Here is a 26446-nt window from a genome sequence, read left to right on the forward strand (position 1 = left end):
TCATACTGACCCAATGATTGCACTGACTATGCTCGCACTGACACAGTGATTGTACTGAGTAGGCTTGCATTGACCCAGTGATTGCAGTGACTGGATGCGCTCTGACCCAATGATTTCACTGACTGGGCTTGCGCTGATCCAAAGATTGCACTGACTGGACTTGTAATGACCCAATAATTGTGCTGACTGGATTCGCACTGACCCGATGATTGCACTGATTGGCTTGTGTTGATCCAGTGATTGCACTGACTGGATTCGCACTGACCCGGTGATTGCACTGACTGGGCTCACACTGCCCCAATCATTGCGCTGACTGGACTCGCACTGACCCAATCATTGCACTGACTAGACTCGTACTGACACAACCATTGCGCTGACTGGACTCGCACTGAGCCAGTAATTGCATTGACTGGGCTGGGAATGACCCAGTGATTGCGCTGACTGGACTTGCAGTGACACAATAATTGCGCTGAAAGGACTCCCACTGATCCAGTGATTGCGCTGACTGGACTCACGCTGACCCAATGATTGCACTGACTAGACTCGCACTGAGCCAGTAATTGCACTGACTGGGCTGGGACTGACCCAGTGATTGCGCTGACTAGACCAGCACTGACCCAATGATTGCACTGACTGGACTCGCACTGAGCCAGTGATTGCACTGACTGGACTCGCGCTGACCCTGTGATTGCATTGACTGGACTCGCACTGACCCAATCATTGCACTGACTGGACTCACACTGACCCAGTGATTGCAATGACTGGACTCACACTGACCCAATCATTGCACTGACTGGACTCACACTGACCCAATCATTGCACTGACTGTGCTAGCACTGACCCAGTGGTTGCGCTGACTTGATTCGCGCTGACCTAGTCAGTGATTGCACTGAATGCGCTTATGCTGAACCAGTGATTGAACTGACTGGCTTGTGCTGATCCAATAATTTCACTGACTGGGCTGGCACTGATCAAGTGATTGCGCTGGCTGAACCCGCTGACCTAATGATTGCACTGTCTGGGCTCGCACTGACCCAATGATTGCACTGACTGGACTTGCACTGACCCAATAATTGCGCAGAATGGATTCGCACTAACCCGATGATTGCACTGACTTGGCTCGCACTCACCCAATGATTGCGCTGACTGGGCTCGCACTGACCCAGTCATTGCACTGACTGGACTCACACTGACCCAGTGATTGCACTGACTGTGCTCACGCTGACCCAATGATTGCACTGACTGGCTCACGCTGACGCAATGATTGCACTGACTGGGCTCGCACTGTCCCAGTGATTGCGCTGACTGGCTCACGCTGACGCAATGATTGCATTGACTGTGCTCGCACTGACCCAGTGATTACGCTGACTGTGCTTACACTGACCCAATGATTGCACTGAATGGGCTCGGACTGACCTGATAATTGAACAGACTGGGCTGGCACTGATCCAGTGATTGCGCTGACCGGGCTTGCGCTGACCCAGTGATTGCAGTGACTGGATGCGCGCTGACCCAATGATTTCACTGACTGGGCTTGCACTGACCCAATGATTGCACTGACTGGTTTTGCACTGACCCAATGACTGCACTGACTGGCTCGCACTGACCCAATGATTGCATTGACTGGGCTTGCGCTATCCCAGTGATTGCACTGACTGGAGTCACGCTGACCCAGTGATGGCACTGACTGTGCTTGTGCTGACCCAGTGATTGCGCAGACTGGACTCGCACTGACGCAATAATTGTACTTACTGGACTCGCACCGACTGAATGATTGCACTGGCTGAACCCGCTGACCTAATGATTGCACGGACTGGGTTCGCACTGACCCAATGATTGCATTGACTGGGTTTGCACTGACTCAATGATTGCAATGACTGGACTCACACTGACCCAGTGATTACACTGACTTGATTCGCGCTGACCCAGTCAGTGATTGCACTGAATGTGCTTGTGATGAACCGGTGATTGAACTATCTGGCTTGTGCTGACCCAATAATTTCACTGACTGGCTTGCGCTGACCCAGTAATTGCACTGACTGTGCTCACGCTGACCCAGTAATTGCAGTGACTGGACGCGCGCTGACCCAATGATTTCACTGACTGGGCTTGCGCTTATTCAAAGATTGCACTGACTGGACTTGTAATGACCTAATAATTATGCTGACTGTGCTCGCACTGACCCAATGATTGTGCTGACTGGATTCGCACTGACCCAATGATTGCGCTGACTGGACTCGCACTGACCCAATCATTGCACCGACTGGGCTGGTGCTGACCCAACCATTGCGCTGACACAGTGATTGCACTGACTGGGCTCGTACTGACCCAATGATTGCACTGACAGGACTCGCACTCAGCCAATCATTGCACTGACTGGACTCGCACTGACCCAGTGATTGAGCTGACTGGACTCACGTTGATTCAATGATTGCACTGACTGGACTTGTAATGACCCTATGATTTCACTGACTGGCTCACACTGACCAAGTGATTACAGTGACTGGACTCACGCTGACTCAATGATTGCACTGACTGGACTTGTAATAACCCAATGATTTCACTGACTGGCTCACACTGACCCAGTGATTGCACTGACTGGACTTGCAGTGACACAATAATTGCGCTGACGGGACTCCCACTGACCCAGTGATTGCGCTGACTGGACTCACGCTGACCCAATGATTGCACTGACTAGACTCGCACTGAGCCAGTAATTGCACCGACTGGGCTGGCACTGACCCAGTGATTGCGCTGACTAGACTTGCACTGACCCAATGATTGCACTGACTGGGCTCACACTGAGCCAGTGATTGCACTGACTGGACTCGCGCTGACCCAGTGATTGCACTGACTGGACTCGCGCTGACCCAGTGATTGCACTGACTGGACTTGCACTGACCCAATCATTGCACTGACTGGACTCACGCTAACCCAGTGATTGCACTGACTGGACTGGCACTGACCCAATCATTGCACTGACTGGACTCGCACTGAGCCAGTGATTGCACTGACTGGGCTGGCACTGACCCAGTGATTGCACTGGCTGAACCCGCTGACCTAATGATTGCACTGTCTGGGTTTGCACTGACCCAATGATTGCACTGACTGGACTTGCACTGACACAATAATTGCGCTGAATGGATTCACACTTACCCGATGATTGCACTGACTGGGCTCGCACTCACCCAATAATTGCGCTGACTGGGCTCACACTGACCCAGTGATTGCACTGACTGTGCTCATGCTGACCCAATTTTTGCACTAACTGGCTCGCGCTGACGCAATGATTGCACTGACTGGCTCGCGCTGACACAATGATTGCACTGACTGTGCTCGCACTGACCCAGTGATTGCACTGACTGTGCTCACAGTGACCCAATGATTGAACTGAATGGGCTCGGACTGACCAGATAATTGAACAGACTGGGGTGGCACTGATCCAATGATTGCGCTGACTGTGCTTGTGCTGACCCAGTGATTGCAGTGACTGGACGCGCGCTGACCCAATGATTTCACTGACTGGGCTTGCGCTGACCCAATGATTGCACTGACTGGTTTCGCACTGACCCAATCACTGCACTGACTGGCTCGCACTGACCCAGTGATTGCATTGACTGGGCTGGCGCTGACCCAGTTATTGCACTGACTGGAGTCATGCTGACCCAGTGATGGCACTGACTGGACTCGCACTGACGCAATAATTGCACTTACTGGACTCGCACCGACTGAATGATTGCACTGGCTGAACCCGCTGACCTAATGATTGCATGGACTGGGTTCGCACTGACCCAATGATTGCATTGACTGGGTTCACACTGACCCAATGATTGCACCGACGGGGTTCGCACTGACCCAGTGATTGCACTGACTGGATTCGCACTCACCCGATGATTGCACTGACTGGCTTGTGATGATCCAATGATTGCACTGACTGGACTCACACTGACCCAGTGATTGCACTGACTGGACTCACACTGACCCAGTAATTGCACTGACTGGACTCCCACTGACCCAATGATTGCACTGACTGTGCTCACACTGACCCAGTGATTGCGCTGACTGTGCTCACACTGACCCAATGATTGCATTGAATGGGCTCAGACTAACCGATAATTGAACAGACTGGCCTGGCATTGATCCAGTGATTGCGCTGACTGGGCTTGCGCTGTCCCAGTGATTACGGTGACTAGATGCGCGCTGACCCAATGATTGCACTGACTGGACTTGTAATGACCCAATGATTTCACTGACTGGCTCACACTGACCAAGTGATTACAGTGACTGGACTCACGCTGACTCAGTGATTGCACTGACTGGACTTGTAATAACCCAATGATTTCACTGACTGGCTCACACTGACCCAGTGATTGCACTGACTGGACTTGCAGTGACACAATAATTGCGCTGACGGGACTCCCACTGACCCAGTGATTGCGCTGACTGGACTCACGCTGACCCAATGATTGCACTGACTAGACTCGCACTGAGCCAGTAATTGCACTGACTGGGCTGGGCTGGCACTGACCCTGTGATTGCGCTATCTGGGCTCACACTGACCCAATAATTGCACTGACTGCTCCCGCTGATGCGATGATTGCACTGACTGTGCTCGCACTGACGCAATTGTTGCACTGACTGTGCTCACACTGACCCAATGATTGCACTGACTGTGCTCGCACTGACCCAGTTGTTGCACTGACTGTGCTCACATTGACCCAATGAAAGCACTGATTGTGCTCGCACTGACCCAGTTGTTGAGCTCACTGTGCTTACACTGACCCAATGATTGCACTGAATGGGCTCGGACTGACCCGATAATTGAACAGACTGGGCTGGCACTGATCCAGTGATTGCGCTGACTGGGCTTGCACTGACCCAGTGATTGCACTGACTGGACGCCTACTGACCCAATGATTTCACTGACTGGGCTTGCGCTGACCCAATGATTGCACTGACTGGGTTCGCACTGACCCAATGATTGCACTGACTGGGTTCGCATTGACCCAGTGATTGCACTGACTGTGCTTGCGCTGACACAGTGATTGTGCTGACTGGACTCACACTGACGCAATAATTGCACAGACTGGACTCGCACTGACCGAATGATTGCGCTGGCTGAACCCACTGACCTAATGATTGCACTGACTGGGTTTGCACTGACCCAATGATTGCATTGACTGGGTTTGCACTGACCCAATGATTGCACTGACTGGACTTGCACTGACCCAATGATTTCACTGACTGGCTCACACTGACCCAGTGATTGCACTGACTGGACTCGCACTGACCCAATAATTGAGCTGACTGGATTCGCACTCACCCAATGATTGCATTGACTGTGCTCGCACTGACTCAGTGATTGCACTGACTGGGCTCGCACTGACCCGATAATTGCACTGATTGGACTCGCACTAACCCAGTGATTGCACTGACTGGGCTTGTGCTGACCCAATGACTGAACTGACTCACTTGAGCTGTCCCAAGGATTTCACTGACTGGGCTTGCGCTGACCCAATGATTTCACTTACTGGTCTCGCATTGACCCAATGATTGCACTGATTGTGCTCGCGCTGACTCAATGATTGCACTGACTGTGTTCGCACTGACCCAATGATTTCACTGACTGGCTCACACTGATGCAGTGATTGCACTGACTGGACTCGCACTGACACAATGATTGCGCTGACTGGATTCGCACTGACCCAATGATTGCACTGACTGGCTTGTGTTGATCCAATGATTGCACTGACAGTGCTTGCAGTGACCCACTGATTGCACTAACTGGACTTGCACTGACCCAGTGATTGCACTGACTGGATTTGCACTGACCCAATCATTGCACTGACTGGACTCACACTGACCCAATCATTGCGCAGACTGGGCTCGCACTGACCCAATGATTGCACTGACTGGGCTCGCACTGACCCAGTGATTGCACTGACTGGGCTCGCAGTGACACAATAATTGTGCTGACTGGATTCTCACTGACCCGATGATTGCACTGTCTGGCTTGTGTTGATCCAATGATTGCACTGACAGAGCTTGCACTGACCCAATGATTGCGCTGACTGGACTCGCACTGACCCAATCATTGCACCGACTGGGCTGGTGCTGACCCAACCATTGCGCTGACACAGTGATTGCACTGTCTGGGCTCGTACTGACCCAATGATTGCACTGACAGGACTCGCACTCAGCCAATCATTGCACTGACTGGACTCGCACTGACCCAGTGATTGAGCTGACTGGACTCACGTTGATTCAATGATTGCACTGACTGGACTTGTAATGACCCTATGATTTCACTGACTGGCTCACACTGACCAAGTGATTACAGTGACTGGACTCACGCTGACTCAATGATTGCACTGACTGGACTTGTAATAACCCAATGATTTCACTGACTGGCTCACACTGACCCAGTGATTGCACTGACTGGACTTGCAGTGACACAATAATTGCGCTGACGGGACTCCCACTGACCCAGTGATTGCGCTGACTGGACTCACGCTGACCCAATGATTGCACTGACTAGACTCGCACTGAACCAGTAATTGCACTGACTGGGCTGGGCTGGCACTGACCCTGTGATTGCGCTATCTGGGCTCGCACTGACCCAATAATTGCACTGACTGCTCCCACTGATGCGATGATTGCACTGACTGTGCTCGCACTGACGCAGTTGTTGCACTGACTGTGCTCACACTGACCCAATGATTGCACTGACTGTGCTCGCACTGACCCAGTTGTTGCACTGACTGTGCTCACATTGACCCAATGAAAGCACTGACTGTGCTCGCACTGACCCAGTTGTTGCACTGACTGTGCTCACATTGACCCAATGAAAGCACTGACTGTGCTCGCACTGACCCAGTTGTTGAGCTGACTGTGCTTACATTGACCCAATGATTGCATTGAATGGGCTCGGACTGACCCGATAATTGAACAGACTGGGCTGGCACTGATCCAGTGATTGCGCTGACTGGGCTTGCACTGACCCAGTGATTGCACTGACTGGACGCCTGCTGACCCAATGATTTCACTGACTGGGCTTGCGCTGACCCAATGATTGCACTGACTAGACTCGCACTGAGCCAGTAATTGCACTGACTGGGCTGGGCTGGCACTGACCCTGTGATTGCGCTATCTGGGCTCACACTGACCCAATAATTGCACTGACTGCTCCCACTGATGCGATGATTGCACTGACTGTGCTCGCACTGACGCAGTTGATGCACTGACTGTGCTCACACTGACCCAATGATTGCACTGACTGTGCTCGCACTGACCCAGTTGTTGCACTGACTGTGCTCGCACTGACCCAGTTGTTGCACTGACTGTGCTCACATTGACCCAATGAAAGCACTGACTGTGCTCGCACTGACCCAGTTGTTGAGCTGACTGTGCTTACATTGACCCAATGATTGCATTGAATGGGCTCGGACTGACCCGATAATTGAACAGACTGGGCTGGCACTGATCCAGTGATTGCGCTGACTGGGCTTGCACTGACCCAGTGATTGCACTGACTGGACGCCTGCTGACCCAATGATTTCACTGACTGGGCTTGCGCTGACCCAATGATTGCACTGACTAGACTCGCACTGAGCCAGTAATTGCACTGACTGGGCTGGGCTGGCACTGACCCTGTGATTGCGCTATCTGGGCTCACACTGACCCAATAATTGCACTGACTGCTCCCACTGATGCGATGATTGCACTGACTGTGCTCGCACTGACGCAGTTGATGCACTGACTGTGCTCACACTGACCCAATGATTGCACTGACTGTGCTCGCACTGACCCAGTTGTTGCACTGACTGTGCTCGCACTGACCCAGTTGTTGCACTGACTGTGCTCACATTGACCCAATGAAAGCACTGACTGTGCTCGCACTGACCCAGTTGTTGAGCTCACTGTGCTTACACTGACCCAATGATTGCACTGAATGGGCTCGGACTGACCCGATAATTGAACAGACTGGGCTGGCACTGATCCAGTGATTGCGCTGACTGGGCTTGCACTGACCCAGTGATTGCACTGACTGGACGCCTACTGACCCAATGATTTCACTGACTGGGCTTGCGCTGACCCAATGATTGCACTGACTGGGTTCGCACTGACCCAATGATTGCACTGACTGGCTCGCATTGACCCAGTGATTGCACTGACTGTGCTTGCGCTGACACAGTGATTGTGCTGACTGGACTCACACTGACGCAATAATTGCACAGACTGGACTCGCACTGACCGAATGATTGCGCTGGCTGAACCCACTGACCTAATGATTGCACTGACTGGGTTTGCACTGACCTAATGATTGCATTGACTGGGTTTGCACTGACCCAATGATTGCACTGACCGGACTTGCACTGACCCAATGATTTCACTGACTGGCTCACACTGACCCAGTGATTGCACTGACTGGACTCGCACTGACCCAATAATTGAGCTGACTGGATTCGCACTCACCCAATGATTGCATTGACTGTGCTCGCACTGACTCAGTGATTGCACTGACTGGGCTCGCACTGACCCGATAATTGCACTGATTGGATTCGCACTAACCCAGTGATTGCACTGACTGGGCTTGTGCTGACCCAATGACTGAACTGACTCACTTGAGCTGTCCCAAGGATTTCACTGACTGGGCTTGCGCTGACCCAATGATTTCACTTACTGGTCTCGCATTGACCCAATGATTGCACTGATTGTACTCGCGCTGACTCAATTTTTGCACTGACTGTGTTCGCACTGACCCAATGATTGCACTGACTGGACTTGCACTGACCCAATGATTTCACTGACTGGCTCACACTGATGCAGTGATTGCACTGACTGGACTCGCACTGACACAATGATTGCGCTGACTGGATTCGCACTGACCCAATGATTGCACTGACTGGCTTGTGTTGATCCAATGATTGCACTGACAGTGCTTGCAGTGACCCACTGATTGCACTAACTGGACTTGCACTGACCCAGTGATTGCACTGACTGGATTTGCACTGACCCAATCATTGCACTGAATGGACTCACACTGACCCAATCATTGCGCAGACTGGGCTCGTACTGACCCAATGATTGCACTGACTGGGCTCGCACTGATCCAGTGATTGCACTGACTGGACTTGCACTGACTCAATGATTGAACTGATTGGATTTGTGCTGACCCAGCGATTGCACTGACTGGACTCGCACTCTCCCAATGATTGAACTGACTGGACTTGTGCTGCTCCAACGACTGAACTGACTGGACTTGTACTCACCCAATGACTGCACTGACTGGACTCGCACTGACCCAATGATTGCACTGACTGGCCTTGTACTGACTCAATTATTGCGCTGACTGAACTCACGCTGATCCAATGATTGCGCTGATTGTTTTACTCACATGTTTCACCATTGAAGCTGAAGGACAGATTAGTGTGTGTGGCCCAATTAATAGTTCTTTATAGAAATGCACGGAGTGGAGGAACTAATTGAATTAACTGCAGGCACAAACTCAACTTCGAGGGAATCACATGGGGCAAAATTTAATCCTGGTGACAGGGGTCTTGGCACCAGTGGGAGTGCTGGTAAGAGCCCTGCATCACCTCCTTTGGGGTAGTTCTGCCATATTAAATGTCAGTCAGGCACTTAAGTGGCCAGTGGCAGGCCTTCTCCAGATTCAATGACCCTGGGGGGTGGGGGGGGGGGGGGGGGGCAACAATTCCACTCCTTAAGAGCCAATCAGAGGTCAGCAGCTCCTCATTCACTGGGGAGCAGTGGTAAGTGCTGGTAATGCACCCATCAGAGGCCAAGATCAGCAAGGGAACCAGGTCACAGGTGAGTGAGGATGGGGATCTTTGGGAGGAGGTCACTGGTTGGATGGCACAGGGGGCATTGGAGGAAAAGGCTGGGCTTTGATCTTAGCAGGCACCCCTTCCTGATACCAGTCCCTCGACCAGGCACTGATTGCCTGACAATAGGGATCTCGCCTATCCTGGGAGCCCATAAGCTAACACAACAGTGTTATCCTTTGTGGGCTCGCTGCGTGGCAACTGCCCCACCCACCGCTGGTTGAATACCATCAGTGGTGGGAAGAGGTCCTTAAGTGGGCATTAATTGTCCACGTTCAAAGTGGAAGCAGCTGTGAAGTGGTAGATTGCATAAATGCAGAGATTTGACAAGCATGTTGCAAAGGCAGAAAGGGGATTTTAACTTTCATATAGATTGGGACAAGCAAACTAGCACGTGCCAGTATAGGGTGTGCAGCATCAGGAGTGATCACTGGAGGGTATGGGGCACAGGAATGATCAGTACAAGGTGTCAGAAAGGTTGAGAATTTCTTGAGTGTCTTCAGCTCAGTATTTTGCAGTAATGTGTCCTTGAACCAACAAAAGGAGGTGTCATATTAGATTTAGTCATGAGCCAAATTTAGTTAATGGTGTGTAAACATTTATCTAATAGGAATCATAATTTGCTCGAATTTAACGTGGTGTTTGAACGAGAGAAACATGAAACCACTACTATGATTCTAGATTTAGGCAAGGCTGACATCAATCCACTGAGACAGACACTGTCTGCAGAAAGTCTGGTAATGGGCAAAACGACAGAAAATCTGTGGGAGGTGTTCAAAAAATGTAGTATGATATGGGAATAGTTTATACCCCTAATGGACAAGGGCACTACTTGTTTAAAAAAAAGCCATGCCATAAATGGCTAAAAAATAAGAGACAACAAAACAACTGAAAGCGAAAGCACGCAAAAATGCAAAAATTTGCATCAATCCTGATAAATGGGAAAGATACCAAAAACAGAAAAAGGTGAAAAAACAGTAACAGCTGCAGAAGTGAATACAAAAGGGAACTTGCAAGACCATCAAAATCAACACAGTAAATGACTACAATTAAATTAGGATAAAGGTGATCAGGAGCAATTAAATCTGACAACAGTGATATTGTTAATGAAAATGAGGAAATGGCAGACATGCTGAAAAATTACTTTGCGTCAGTATTTGCAGTGGAGGAAGGAGTCAGCACGACAGAGATCCAAAGGAAACTAATACTGGACCAGGGACAAGGACTCACCAAAATTAACACAGGCAAGATAACAGTAATGAAGATAATAATGGCTTTCGAGAGTGACTAATCACTAGGACCAGATGTTTTGCATCCATGGTTTTAAAGGAATTAGGTGAGAACATTATAGTTAGCCTAAGTATAATCTTCAAAAGTTCTCTTGATTCAGATATCATTCCTTTAGGTTGAAAATCTGCACATCAACCCACTATTTAAGAAAGATGAGTCTATAAGCTATATATACTAGTCTATAATTAAACATTGTATGACTGAACACCTTGAAAATGTTCAGCTGATCACAGAGAACCAGCATGAATTTGCAAAGGGTAGTTCATGCCTGACAAACCTGACTGACTTTTTTGAAGAGGTGATTGAAGTCGGGAACAGAGTAATGTCTATGCATGTTGTTTATATGGACTTCTAGAAGGCATTTGATATAGTCCCTCACGATAGATTGTTGGTTAAAGTTGAAGCTCGTGGAATTGAAGGCAAATCATTGACCGAGTTAGGAAATTGTTTGAGTAACAGGAGACTAAGTGTAGGGATAATGCAGCAATACTCCAATTGACAGGATGTGTCCAGTTGGCCTTCAAGGGCCAATCAGTGTTTGGGTTTCAACAATTTACCATATTTATTAAAAACCTGGATGATGGACTAGAAAACCACATATCTATGTTTTCAGATGATACAAAGATAGGCATCCTTGTAAGCAATGTGGATAGAAGCGTAAAATTAAAGGGAAATGTTGATCAATTAAGAGAATGAGCGAAACTGCGGCAGACAGATTTCAATTTAGACAAATGTAGACCATTCACTTTGGAGCAAAAGAACAGAACAAGGTACTTTGCAAATGGGTGAAAAATAGGTACAGAAAATAATCAGAAAGGCTAATAGAATGCTGGCCTTTAAATCTAGAGGAGTAGAATACAAGGTGGTAGAATTTATGCTGCAGCTATACAAAGTCTTGGTTAGACCACAGCTGGTACCACACCCTAGGAAAAATATATTAGCCTTGGAGAAAGAACAAGTTTACCAGAATCATACCTGGACCATAAGATTAGATTGCATGTTGCCAGGGCTTGAAAATTACAGCTATAAAGAAAAATTGGATAGGCTAGGGCTGTTTTCTTGGGAATAAAGGAGGCTGACGGGTGACTTAATTGAAGTGTACAAGATTATGAGGGGCCTAGGTAGAGTAGGCAGGAAAGATCTGTTTCCCCTAGAGGAGGGGTCAATTACCAGGGGGCACAGATTTAAGGTGATTGGTGGAAGGGTTAGAGGGGACATGAGGAAAAATTAGTTCACCCAAAAGATGGTGGGTGTCTGGAATTCACTGCCTGGTTTGGTGGTAGATGTAGAAACCCTCAACTAATTTAAAAGCTATCTCGATCAGCACCTGAAGTGCTGTAACCTGCAAGGCTATAGACCAGGTGCTGGAAGGTGGGATTAGAATGGGCAGCTAGTTTTTATTTTTTTATTTTTTGGCTAGCACTGACACGATGAGCTGAATGGCCTCTTTCTGTGCCTTAGATTTTCTGTGGTTCTATGGTTCTACATGGAGAGATTACATAAACTGGGGCTGTATTCCAAAGAATTTAGAAAGTTAAGGGGTGATTTGATTGAATATATTAAGGGGAACAGATAAAGTAGAGAGATAATATTTCCACTGGTTGGGGAGTTTATGTCTGGGGACAGAATCTAAAAATTACAGCTAAAACTTTCAGAAATGAAATTAGGGAACACTTCTATACAGAAAGGGTGATAGTAGTTTGGAAATCTCTTCCACAAACATCAATTGATACCAGATCAATTGTTAATTTAAACACTGATATTGATAGATTTTTGTTACCAAGGTATTAAAGAATCTGTATGGAGTTAGCAGATCAGCCTTGACTGCTTTCACAGTGATCCAATGATTACATCACTGGTGACGTACTGACTCAATTAATTCGCTGACCAGTTGCATTATGGCCCATTCATTTTGTACTATAGTATCAAGTTATTTGCCTTGTTTTGTTGGTGGTGTTGAAATATCAGAATAAATAAAGTTTTACTAGTGTTCTACACGAGTCAGAATTCATACACCATAGAGATTTTTTGGTAACGTTTTCCACAGCTCTCTCTGTTTAAAAACCAAAGACATAACCAAAGAAACATTCCTCACGGATGTGATATTGTGATATCCCTTAGATTGATACTCTCTCTTACAGTCCAGCCTCTCTGCAATGGTCAGCCTCTGGATTCAATCATTCCAGTTTTGGGCCTTCATTCCCTCCACACTGCATCCCTATTCTAGATTATAGTCTGAATCGTCAGCACACTCCCTCCCTGCTTCACATTAGGACCCCTCCCTGCACCAGTTTAGAACCTCAATCACCAACACATCTTCACTCCACATGAGGACCTCAGTCCCAAAGACACTTCCTCCCTGCTTCAATTTAGGATCTCAACTCTCAGCGCATTCCTTCCCTGAACCAGTTTAGGATCACAATTCCCAGCACACACCCTTCCTGTTCCATTTTAGGACCTCAATCCACATTGCTCTTCTTCCCTGTACCAGCTTTGGAACTCACTGTACTTTTGCCCTATACCAAGTCTGGTCAATAGTTCTGTTGTGATCACTCATGCTTCAGCATTAGGCACTGGGACCCATTACAGTCTTTTCCGACTCAGCATGACATCCTGCTGTCTCTGAATGAGGCAAAAACTCCTGCGTTTCTCTCAGCTGCATGTGTTGCACCAGTTTCTGGTTGGAGCAGACCTTGGGCAGTAGTTCTGCATCTGTCACTGTATTATCAGGGAATCATTTGGCCAGAGATGCAGGGGGAAAATCACTGGAACCTGCACTGGCCCATGAACACAGGCTGTTCCTAATGTCAGATCCCAGTGTTCTCAGGTCCCTCCCAGACTAAGATACAACCCCTAATTTCTCTTGTGCTTGCCCACATTACTGGACAAAATATACCTGGTGAGAGGTAGGGATATACTCTATGAGAAGAGGCAGAGTTAATTCAGCTCTGGCTTCCTCAATACAGGATTGTTCCTGTGAAATATTGCCATTTGGTAATGAGCACTGGAGGTCTTGTGGCAGAGTGGGTAGAGTTCCTGCATCTGAGTCAGAAGCTCCGAGTGCAAGTCCCACTCCAGGACTTGATCACTAAGGAAGGTGTATTCATAACATGTCCAAACAGGTTGAAACTCAATTTGTAGATCCTTCCAACACACGCCAATGGCAGGGGGCAATAGTGGGAGAGATTCCTGGTCAGCCATGTGATGGAAAGAAATTGGAGCCTCTACCATTACTATCCATAGTTCCAGGCTACGACACACATGTAAAAGTGTGCGTTGCCGTAGCAACTTAGGCTCCTTGGGGGGCCGGTTGGCTAAATTGGCTGGATGGTCAGGTTGGTGCCAACAGCATGGAGTTCAATCCCTGTTCTGCCTAGGGTGGATTCAGGACCTGCCTCCTTGCCCCACCCATGGTGGAGGTCGTGGCGTTGTGGATCAGACCTGCCTTCAGGCAGAGAACTGAAGAAGAATGAGCACTGTGTTGAAAGGTTTGGCTATCACCTTGCTACATGACCGAGGTTTTTGAAATTGCAAAAGATGCAATTAGAGCAGAATCTGTGAAACAAGATGGGGAGAGAGGACAGAGTAAAGGATGATTGTCAGAGTGATACTGAAAATTGGAGAGAGTGAAGTGCCAATTGAAAGTATGTGAGTGAAAAAGAAAGAAAAAAAAAGGTTGGCAAGAGATGGGATGGAGGGAGAAAGGTAATGAGTCAGAGAAGGTACGAAAGGTAGAAAGATTTGTATTTATACAGTGCATTTCGAAAATTAAATGATCTGATCATCTGTAACATAAACAGCAGTGAGTTGAGTGACCTGTTTATCTATCTCATTGGTGTTGATTAAAGGACAAATACTGGGAGAACTCCTTTGCTTTTCTTTGAATAGTGCTGTGGGATCTTTTACATCTACCTTAGAGGGCAAGTGGGGTCTTGGTTTAACATCTTATCTATAAGTTGATACGTCCAACAGTGCAGCATGCCCTCAGTACTGCACTAGACTATCAGCCTAGATTATGTGCTCAACTCTAAGAGTATAGTACAAATAAAAACTGGTTAACATTTACTTTAAAAAGTGGAAAAGGAGCTTTACATGATCAAATTCATGTCTTTGTAATGAATATTATTCAGTGAGATTTAAAGTTACTGTTTTCCTGCCCCTGAGGTGTAGATAGAAGCTTGTGAGCCTGCAAAACAATGAGCTATTCATCTTACAGATCTTGCTGTGGGTTGATACTGTTATCTATCTTTTTGATGTCACAGTTTTGGAGGGAAACAAATCTGCTGCTCAAGAGGTGAAATGGCACAGCATCTCTCCCAGTGGTGAGGGACAGGTCAGTGGGTCAAAGAAACTGGTGTCATTAACATGAGGCAGAAAAACTGAAAAGCAGCAGCTGAATAAAGGAAAACCAAAGGTCATAAAGAATCAAAGGAATGTGGTTGAGCATCACATTCTTGTTTGTGAATACTGGCTAAATCCCAGGATAAATTAAACAAATGGCCATTCCTCCATTGTCATTGGGTCAATGTTCTAGAATGCCCTAACTAATTCCTTTGCAGGAGCTGCAGCGTTACAAGGGCTGCAATGGCTCAAAGAGAAAATTCGCACCAACTTCTCCTGATAACTATGGGCAATAAATGTGACCTTGCCAGAGTCACCACGCCCAGAAAACAAATAAAAAAAAACAGAGAATTATATGTGAGTGGCATGCTCTCACTGTGAATACCACCCAATCCCTGAGAATGTGTAATATACCTGTTTGCCTTCCTGGGTGCACAACTACAAGAACTGTGGGCAAGGGGGTGGGAATTGCTATTGGCACATCTTGCTGCCGAGTTGTGTTTGGTGCCACCTCAATTGGACTGGTTGGATAGCTACACTTGGATTAGTCAAGCACCTCTAAACTAAGGAAAAGACCCTTACTGCAGGCTGGACTGTAGAGAATGCCTCAGTATCATTCAGGTGAAAACAGGTTGGGACTCCAGAGAAAACCAGCAGTCAGAGTCGAGAGAGTACAGTTGCCCCTCTCTCGCCTCCTGTTGCTATTTCCATGGAGACAACGCTAGGAATGAGCAGTGTCCATTCACATCTGGGCAACTGGAACAAAAAATCCAGATCCTAATTGCGTTAGTGTGAAGCATTACCTGCTGGCAGAAGGAGAACTAGGGTGCTGTGCAAGTCATTAAGCAATGAGATTTAACTCCTTCTGGGCTCTTTCTTGAAAGAAATGGGAATTCTAATTTTAATCCAAATCGATCAAAACTGGAATGGGAACAATTTGGAGCCTTTCAAATTCAGATTAATCAAACTTTCCGTTTGGCTTCACTGCTCATATCCACAGAGTGTTACAATGTTTAGACTTAGGATGAGCAATTCCAGAAAAGGAATTTAAAACACTCTTACCTTCCAACCAACCGGAACCATGGGAAGCGATCGTAAAATGGATCCCCACCCGTCATAACATTGTCACAGTCATCAACCACACTGGAAGGCACTTCAGCAGCACGGTCATACATCTCCCGCATCAAGTCCAGTCTCTGCCTGCAGGAGGTAGGAATCCAACACACAGCAATTACAACTGCATCCTCATAGCTGCTGGGCACAAGAAGGTGAGGAACCATCCAGGCAGCAGTGGTAAATGCAACTTCACACAATTTACACCCCTTGCTGTTCACACTGGTTCTGGGGTGTGACTTGACAGTGACTTTAGCAGAGGTTGACAGGGTTTAAAAGAACCAGGACCAACAAGTAAAGAGGGATAAAGAATGGCACACGGATTTTCACGTTGAGCAATGTGACAGCTATAAAGCAAACATACTTGATGCATGGGCACTATTAGGCATGAACAGGAGAATTATAGGATTGGGCATTTCCCAGTTATTAAGCATTTCTTTGTAAGTGTTCCCTTTTAGCACTAATTCGAATATGTGAGCAGTACTAAAATTGTTGATGCAGTAATGTTATGTGGACAACTAACAAGTTAAAAGGAAATTTATCATCTGAGAGAAGCCGGGATAATCAGTTAGATTTTACTGTGGAAAATTGTAGGACAATTGAAGGAGTAAAAGTAAATGTGTGGATGTAATGAAGTAGGCCAGTGAATGATGTGAGAGGTTTTGCTGCTGCTTAAAGAGGAGATGCCACTAAAATTCAAGAAGTGATTGGACTACCCAAATATATGGGTGCTGATATTGCTTTGCCTCGTGCCTAGGGAAATTCTCATTTCCCAGATGTTAGCAGGGAGGAAAAATGCTCCAGGGAACCATTACACTAGGTCTTTATCTTCTTTACTCAGTCTAGAGATTTCCAGGATGTAAAAAAGGAGGCAAATTTGGACCTGAGCCTGCATTGTACCCATCAAAATGAGGTTGAAGGGAATCTCCATGAGCCTCAATTTACACTTATTTCATCCAAGAGGCACCCATTTCTAGTGGATTACCAAGAGGCTGGTGAGATTAGTACCTGGAATCACCTCAGACCTTGGGCCTGTAGAGGGTTTATCTGTATGGTATTGAGGCAAAGGTCAGCCATGATAGATAGTGGAACAGGCTCAAGGGGATGAATGGCCTTCTTCTGTTCCTGAGCAGATTTCTTTTTTATTGGAAGTAACCAGTCTGCAAGTGGCTGTTTTTAAACAGAGTTCTGGGATGAATTTTGAATACCTCCAAGCAGGTAACCTTAACTCAAAGTTCTTGGTGGGCCTGCATTTCTAACTTGAGGAGCAAGAGGAGTTTTCATAGACAGAGCCTCACTAGCTAGGGGTATGAGCAATAATACAGATCTTTTACATAACCACAAAGTATTGATCCTATACTTTGACCCATACTCTCGTCCGCTCAGAAAGTGCAACCTTATTTCATTTGCTCTGTACTGTATATGAAACAGAACCATTTTTCAGGTTCAAAATGATGCTGCTATCTATATGCGCAGGTACATAGATTACGCTAGTCTAGCATTTGGTTGATGTTGTGTTGATAACTTACCTCATTTGTCTTCCTATGCATAGTATCCCCACCTAGACCAATGCTTCAGGCAACTGTAGTATAAAGGGTTAATAGCTATTATGCTACTGGCTAATATATGTCAACGGTGATGTCAAATCACATGTCACTGGAACTCAGCGAGGTGGTTCTGGAAGGAGCCCCATGCTTACCTATCCCTGTACATCATTTTATATAGTTAATAAATGTTTGAAAGTCCCTACAGGCCTTGTTTCCAGTAGTTGGGGTTAAGCACACCTTGGGACCATTTATGATAATACTTCATGGTGGCAGTGGTAAACTTATTGAATAGCAAAAATCCCAGAGGAAACCGACGGTGGCAGAAAAGTGAAAGCCATCAAATACAAGGAAGACAGGGAACAACTGTGCCAGAGAATCAGAGGGAAAAGCGCCAATTGAGTCCAAAGACGGTTGACTAAAAGTAACAGACCATCATGGAAAAAGGACTACCTCTGCCCAAATCCTTTGACCACATGGAAAACCCTGTCCAAGCAGCGTACTGGCAAAACTGGATATCACAGATTCAACAGGTAGAGGGCCACTTCAGGGCCAGCACAGAAGCCTGATAAAAAACAGGTCAGCATACTCCTCTATTCCAATCCAACAGTGCAGATGACATTTTAATAAGGCAAAGTATTAATGAGGACCTATGAAATGGTTATTAAGGCCTTTGATTCATATTTCAGTCTCATAGGATTAACAGATGCACTCAGGAATTCGTAGAAATTGCTGACTTTTTCATAAATAACCTGTATTGTTTGGCTGATTGCTGCGAGTATGGGGCTTTACAGGATTAACTCATTTGAGATGACATTGTGGTGGAAGTGCTTGATGAAGCCTTATCTGATTTTCTGCATTCGAAGGAGGATTTAACATTGTCCAAGGCAGTGCAATCAGTGAAACAGGCTGAGCTACAAAGCAGAACCAAGTTGCCTTTGTGGAGTCAGACTACTGACTCAGTCTAGTTTGTGACCAATACCAGCTCATCCACTAAAAAGCAGACACAGAACAAAGAGGAAGCAGTTGCTGCCGTTATCCAGTGCTTCCGTTGTGGCACAAGTAAACCCCATTGGCATGAAGACTGTCCTTCCATTTCTGTAGGAGGCAGGGCCATTTTAAAGTGGTATGCCACAAAAGAAAGCCTACTACTCCAAACTTTAAAGGGAGATCATTCAGTATCCTGGAAATAGAAGACACAGAGGAACATGAAGTGCCATTCTTGGGTGAAGTTGCAAAATCCAAGGGGAACTTTTTATGGTGCAGATATCATAGTAAATGGCCACAAAACCATTTTAAAGAGGTCAAGGGAGTGGGTGTGTCAGTTTCTTCTGATACAGCACAGTGGCTGAAGCCTGAGTTTCTCCAGCCATCTTGACCCTACGGTCCAGGGGTATCTCACTGAAGGTGCAAGGGCAGTTACACTTCGATGTAATGCCAGAGAACTTACTGACACTTTGTATGTTGCTCACAATCAAGATTGCCCTTTATTAAGCAGAAAAGCTGGTATGAAGTTGCAGATCCTTTACTCACCAGTTTCTGTAGAAAGGCGACCCAGAACGGTTTGAATTAGTCTCCATAGAGGAAGCTCCAAACCTGCAGCCACAGGAGGATGTTCTGGAGATTGCATTTTCTTTGAGGAGAGAATAGTGAAGATGGAGCCTGGAGCACCGATCACCATGGCCAGAGGTGGAAATTCTGGAACATGCATTACTTTTTGAAGAGAGAGCAGGTAAAGACCACAACCAAGATACCACGGATGAGTGTGACCAGAACATTACTGATGAATATGACCAGGATGCCAATCCACTTTTCTAGTAAGGACAATGATGTCCTTACCAGAGGACAACCTGGTACAGGCACTGGCTCTCACAAAAGAAACCAGGAACAGAAGCTCCTAAAATGGTTAGTGAGACAATTGCAGAACACAAAGCTGACCCCCCAAACCCTGATGTCAAAGCTGAAGAGTAACTGACTGAATTTATTTTTTATTCATTCATGGGATGCGGGCTTAGCTGGCTGGGCCAGCATTTATTGTCCATCCCTTGTTGCCCTTGAGAAGGTGGCGGTGAGCTGCTTTCTTAAACCGCTGTAGTCCATGTGGTGTAGGTACACCCACAGTGTTGTTAGGAAGGGAGTTCCAGGATTTTGACCCAGCGACAGTGAAGGAACGGTGATATATTTCCCAAGTCAGGATGGTGAGCGACTTGGAGGAAAACCTCCAGGTGGTGGTGTTCCTAATTATCTGCTGCCCTTTTCCTTCTAGATGGTAGTGGTTGTTAGTCTGGAAGGCGCTGTCTAAGGAGCCTTGGTGAATTCCTGCTGATGTACTAGCTACTGATCTCACACACATTTCAAATGTACAAGGAATTGTAACCTCTTCGAATCTAGAGGAGGCAGCAGTACAACAGCCTAATCTAATAAAACACCATATAGTAACAGAACCCAAGGTGACATTCAGCTCTATTCGATTTGTTGCCTTGCCTGCTGAAGTTCTTGAAGTGCCAATCCTAGTGAACAGCAAACTCACACTTGCGTGAAAGCAGAGCATGCGAATGCTGACCAGCCACAAGCAGAAAGACAAAACCCCACAGTATGAACTAAAGTATCATCACCTCCACTTGAGAATGATCTTCATTCTTCTGTTTGTCCATTGGATTCATTGGGATTGCACAGCATTCATTCCCGGCACAGGAATCATTGAATGTACTGATGCAATAGACACTTTTGCCAGGCAATGGAATTGCTGTATCAGAAGATCTGCAGGCCCACTACAGCTATACACACCTCAACAGAAGCTGACCAAGTCTCATACATTCAAGAAAGAGTAGCCAGCAGCACAACTATAAAGGGGGTACAAACAGGAAGAAATAAATGAGAATGTCTGTTTATCTCCTTTATACTGTACCCTAGAAACAGGAATCCCTGTCTACTGATTTAAGTGAGTTCCAAGAAGAATATGGAGAACATACATCCTCTAACAGAACTGAGAATACAATCAGAGATCAATGCCACTGCCACAAGAGATGCTGTGGGATGTGGGCTTGGGGTGGGTTGGGGTGGGGGGTGGTGGTTGTGCTAGTGGTGGTGGTGAGGGGGGGGTGAAGTGTGTGTAAATATTTAATGAGGAGAATGAAAGACTTGGAGGGAGATGCAGTATAAAGGTTAATAGCTATTATGCTAATAGCTAACGTCATTAGTGATGTCAGATCACGTGTTCCTAGAACTCAGAGAGAGATTCTTCTGGAAGGAGCCTTGGGCTTATCTATCCCTGCATATAGTTGTATATGTTTAATATATGTTTGAAAGTTCCTGGAGGCCTTGTTTCCAGTAGCTGTTGTTAAACACTCTGGGACTGTTTATGATCTAACCTTGGCTCTCTCCTGTTAATTGACACCTTGTATTTCCTCGTACCTGAGTTTCTCTAGGGTCCAGTAATGTGTCGCTCCATTCTTCTGGTCTTGGACTTCTACTGCCACAATGGTACGTGGAAATGGTCGCTTCTCCCTGTCCTTGACTGCATCAGGAGGCATGAGGTCAGGAGGTAGAGGGGAGTACAAAGTGTCTGTGAGGAGCACGAATTGGAATTGTACCTGTTTAAATAGAAGGCAAAATTTTGAAACATGTTTCTGTGGTCCTTTACAGAACCTATATTTCTGGTGCCCACGTGTTTAATGGCATATCTGATTTGTAAAGTTGGGGGCATGGGGAGTTTTACTGGGGTGCCTTCTCTCAGCACCAACAATGATGCACACCTTCCCTCTCTCTCACATGTCCTGGAATGCATTTTTACCCTACAACTATGCTCCCATCTCTCTCATCAATGCTTATATTCGAGTCCATCTAATCCAGTTTCTGCCCTGCCCACAATACAAAGATCACATATCAAAGTCACAAATTACATCCTGTGTGACTGAGGCCATGGCTCACTGTCTCCATTGTCCTGCTAGACCTCTCTTGCCTTTGGCAAGTTGATAACTCCATCCTCCTCCAATTTCTCAACAGTCCCTATATTGCTGCCAATGGCTTCTCTTTCACTCGTACAGTTGGATCTAGTGATCTCTTCTTGGATCTCTGTTTTCATTATCTGCATGTAACCCTTTCATGAGAGGGTAAGCTTCCACTTTAAACTGAGGGAACCAAGCTCTATCTTATTTTCTCCTCCATTGATTCAGGTTCGCAATTTCCTCTATAATAGCTGGACCTAGTTAGCATTGAACATAAGTTAACATTTACGCCAGCTGAGGTCTTCCTCCCATCAATACTCTGTGAATTCTTTTTCAATTCCATCAATTTCCTTGGTTACCATTTCAACAAAGTCAACAGGTATGGAATTATAGAATAAATGGTTACGGAACAGGAGGAGGCCTTCTGGCCTCCTCAGATTCATTTCACCTGACCTTGGTGACTGATCAACTTTTAAGTGCAGCCACCTATCTAATACCTCCTCTTTAACAATTTTTAACCCACCCAGGGTGTCCACTACCTCCTCTTTCACTACGGCTTGGGCAGCATCTTCTTCCTTGGTAAATGCAAATTACTCTTTTAGCGCCTCAGCTATGCCTCCTGCCTCCATGCTACAATCCCATTTAGGTCCAAAATCAACCTCACTCCACCTTTTACTGCTCCTTTACTATTTATATGTACTATAGAAGACTTTTGGACTCCCTGTTATATTAACTACCAGTCCCTTCTCATAATCTCTCCTTACCTCTCCTTTGTTTTTTAACTTCATCTCTGAACCTTCTATAATTCAATCTAGTTCTCAATTGTATTATCCACCTGACATCTGTCTACCCTTTTTCTGCTCTATCTTACTCTCTATCTCTTTTAACATCCAGAGAGCTCTGGATTTGTTTGCTATCCTTCCCCCACCTTCCCTTTCATATTCTCTCAGCTCCACAGGCTCTCCATGTGTGCTATGTCAACTTCAAACTACTTCTGGTCTTATGTCTCTCTGTGGTCTCACCTCACAGTAACTTAGTAACCTCTTCTTGCCTGACTTGATTGTGCTGTCCTTCCTCACTCTCTAGGCCATCAAGACCTGACCTGACTGAAATGTTTACAAGGTTTATACAGAGGCTGTCAGAGTTATGTCCACGTATCTGGAGGTACTTTAAAAGCATGTGTTGAGTTTAAAAGTCTGATGACATGCATAAAGGCAATGTGCATGATTTCTCAGACCTCCTGCTCACAGGACATAATAGGGTCATGGTCAGATTTTGCTCAATTGAATTTGGCTAATAACCACACAGCAGATTAATAGATCGCACTACTTGCTGATTACCTTTTTCTTCAACTCTACACTGATCGCATTGGCCTCTTTCAGGAAGATGGCGTTTCCCCAGAGCAGGTCCCGCAAGGAGGTAAATTGGTAGCATTTCCACTTACGGAATGCCCATAGGGCCAACTCAAACTCCTGCTCTGTCCATTGCACTGTGCAGAAAGGCAACAATGGAAAACATATTACAACAAAAATTTCAGGAATCAGGCCTGGTACATGTCACAACAGGATGACCCTTCCTACATCAACATTATGCCTCAATGGCTTACTCCACCAGAGTTCTCAAGGCCTACCATACCTATCCACATATCACTCTGAGTGAGAGGTAGATGATAAGTTATAAGCAGTGTTATGAACTTTCTCCAATGAGACAAACTGAGATGACTTAGGCTCCTTAAATGAGCAGACTGTCTCAGGGTATGAAAGGACAGTGTCTGACCCACTGCGCCATTTAGTCCCAGAGAGTGAAAGGAGTGTCTGACCCACTGTGCCCCCAGTTCCAGAGTGTGAAAGGACAGTGTCTGACCCACTGTCCCACCCAGTCCCAGAGTGTGAAAGGACAGTGTCTGGCCCACTGTCCCACACAGTCCCAAAGTGTGAAAGGACAGTGACTCACCCACTGTCCCACCCAGTCCCAGAGTGTGAAAGGACAGTTCTGACCTACTGTCCCACCCAGTCCCAGAGTGTGAAAGGACAGTGTCTGATCCACTGTCCCACCCAGTCCCAGAGTGTGAAAGGACAGTATCTCACCCACTGTCCCACCCAGTCCCAGGGTGTGAAAGAACAGTGTCTGACCCATTGTCCCACCCAGTCCCAGAGTGTGAAAGGACAGTGCTTGACCCACTGTCCCACACAGTCCCAGGGTGTGAAAGGACAGTGTCTGACCCACTTTTCCACCCAGTCCCAGAGTGTGAAAGGACAGTGTCTGACCCACTTTCCCACCCAGTCCTAGAGTGTGAAAGGACAGTGTCTGGCCCACTGTCCCACACAGTCCCAAAGTGTGAAAGGACAGTGACTCACCCACTGTCCCACCCAGTCCCAGAGTGTGAAAGGACAGTGTCTGATCCACTGTACCACCCAGTCCCAGAGTGTGAAAGGACAGTGTCTGATCCACTGTACCACCCAGTCCCAGAGTGTGAAAGGACAGTATCTCACCCACTGTCCCACTCAGTCCCAGAGTGTGAAAGAACAGTGTCTGACCCACTGTCCCACCCAGTCCCAGAGTGTGAAAGGACAGTGCTTGACCCACTGTCCCACACAGTCCCAGGGTGTGAAAGGACAGTGTCTGACCCACTTTTCCACCCAGTCCCAGAGTGTGAAAGGACAGTGTCTGACCCACTGTCCCACCCAGCTCCAGAGTGTGAAAGGACAGTGTCTGACCCACTAACCCACCCAGTCCCAGAGTGTGAAAGGACAGTGTCTGACCCACTATCCCATCCATTTCCAGAGCAGGTCATGAAGGCAGCTCACCTCTGCCTTCTCAAGGGTAATTAGGAATGATCATGAAATGCTGGCCTAGCCAGCGACGCCCACATCCCATGAACCAATAAAAAAAGAACTGCAGGTGGTGTGCTCAAGGAGCTTTTTGTGGACTCTTTCCTTCCCTTGGAAAAGTACTCATAGTTTAGTTGGAGCATAGCTGAGACCAGTTACTCAGTTTGTGGGAGATCACAGTTGCAGACCCATGCTGTGTCAGGCCTTTCTATAAGTGTTAATAAATCCTGTACACAATGCAAAAGCCACCTATACTGCTCCACCAGCTTCACTGATCATGGACCCGAGTCAGAAATCAGTGAAAAGGATTAAGATTAAAAATGGAGAGGACTGTATCCCTCACCTTCCTCCTCTGGCTCTTCATCTTCCTGTGCATTCTCTGGGTAGAAGCAGGAATCCATCTGCCTTTGTAAGGCCTCGAGCCTGCTTTCATAGTCCTGGTAAGGGAGGGTTAAAACAAATCGTTAAAAAAAGCATAGCTGTACACTACTTGTTGTCTTCTAAAGGAGAATGCTTCTGTTCAGTAAATATCATCATCTGTACACTGACATTTCTGCCATGACATTGATACAGTGAGGTATGTAAAGATTTTATGAAGACTTGCCAATGCCACAAAAGCTGGGCCTGGTAAATACTGTTTTCCCTTAAATCTAAAGTACTGATTTTTAAGTAGCTGTTGAATAGTCACAGGATTTTAAATGCTATGAAGGGAAGTGTGCAGGCTAACCAGAGTCCATTCTTTTTTTCTGTGTTCCATACTTGTCAATCTGCTGACCTAAGACAGCCAGTGAGCAATGATTGGGATTCTATCCCACTGGAACGAATAGGAAAGGTTGGTCCATTGTAATTATGTGCAATGAGAATAAATATGAAAAGGTCTAGTCCACGAGAATTCCATACTGCAGGAATGAATGGAAGACAATTTGGTCCTTTGGAATTCTGTGCAATGGGAGTGAAAGGAAAAACATTTGGTCCGTTACTGTGGAAGAAAATGGAAAGGAGTTCAGGCCACTGGGCTTCTATAAAATAGGAGTGAATGGGAAGAGGATTAGGTCATTAGAAGTCTATCTAATGGGGGTGAATAGGAAAGGGAATAGGAAAGGGATTGATTTACTGAACCTCTCAATGAGAGTAAAAATGAAGTGGTTTAGTTCATTAGAATTCTATACAATGGGAGTGAATGGGAAGGGTGTTGTATAATTTCATGCGTGGATTAACAGTTTTTTTGGGATCAAATAATTGCCCTGTGGTGACAAAGCATCTGAAATTCCAGGCTGGAATCACAGATTAAGGAACACTTTCAGAAACCTGAGTAGAATAGAATGGATGATTAACTTTCACTCAAGCAGGTTCTAAATCCAGTTCACAGCAGGAAAGAGAACTCGCTTGTTGTAAGCTCTTCCCTTCATCCCTCTTCACCAACTTTTGATTGTAATCTATGACTTTCTGCACTTTAACTGTTCCTTTGGCTTAGGTGAGCTTCTCTTTCTTTCAGTCAGGGTTTCACTGAATGTCTTAAGATCTTATGAAGCACT

General features: G+C 46.4%; 1 protein-coding gene across 17 annotated transcripts in view; it reads right to left on the reverse strand.

Annotated features, from left to right (window-relative positions):
- The window catches only part of kif1aa (kinesin family member 1Aa), a 290591-nt gene that overhangs the window by 105838 nt on the left and 158307 nt on the right, over positions 1-26446 (reverse strand). For all 17 annotated transcript variants that reach the window (XM_041175369.1, XM_041175336.1, XM_041175327.1 and 14 more), the window contains 4 exons: positions 25255-25348; positions 23421-23569; positions 21548-21726; positions 16539-16676 (listed from right to left, as the gene is read on the reverse strand). In XM_041175369.1, coding sequence (XP_041031303.1) covers positions 16539-16676; positions 21548-21726; positions 23421-23569; positions 25255-25348 — 560 coding nt within the window. The remainder of the gene's footprint in view (positions 1-16538; positions 16677-21547; positions 21727-23420; positions 23570-25254; positions 25349-26446) is intronic.

This window comes from Carcharodon carcharias, chromosome 2 (assembly GCF_017639515.1).
Source record: "Carcharodon carcharias isolate sCarCar2 chromosome 2, sCarCar2.pri, whole genome shotgun sequence".
NCBI lineage: Eukaryota > Metazoa > Chordata > Chondrichthyes > Lamniformes > Lamnidae > Carcharodon > Carcharodon carcharias.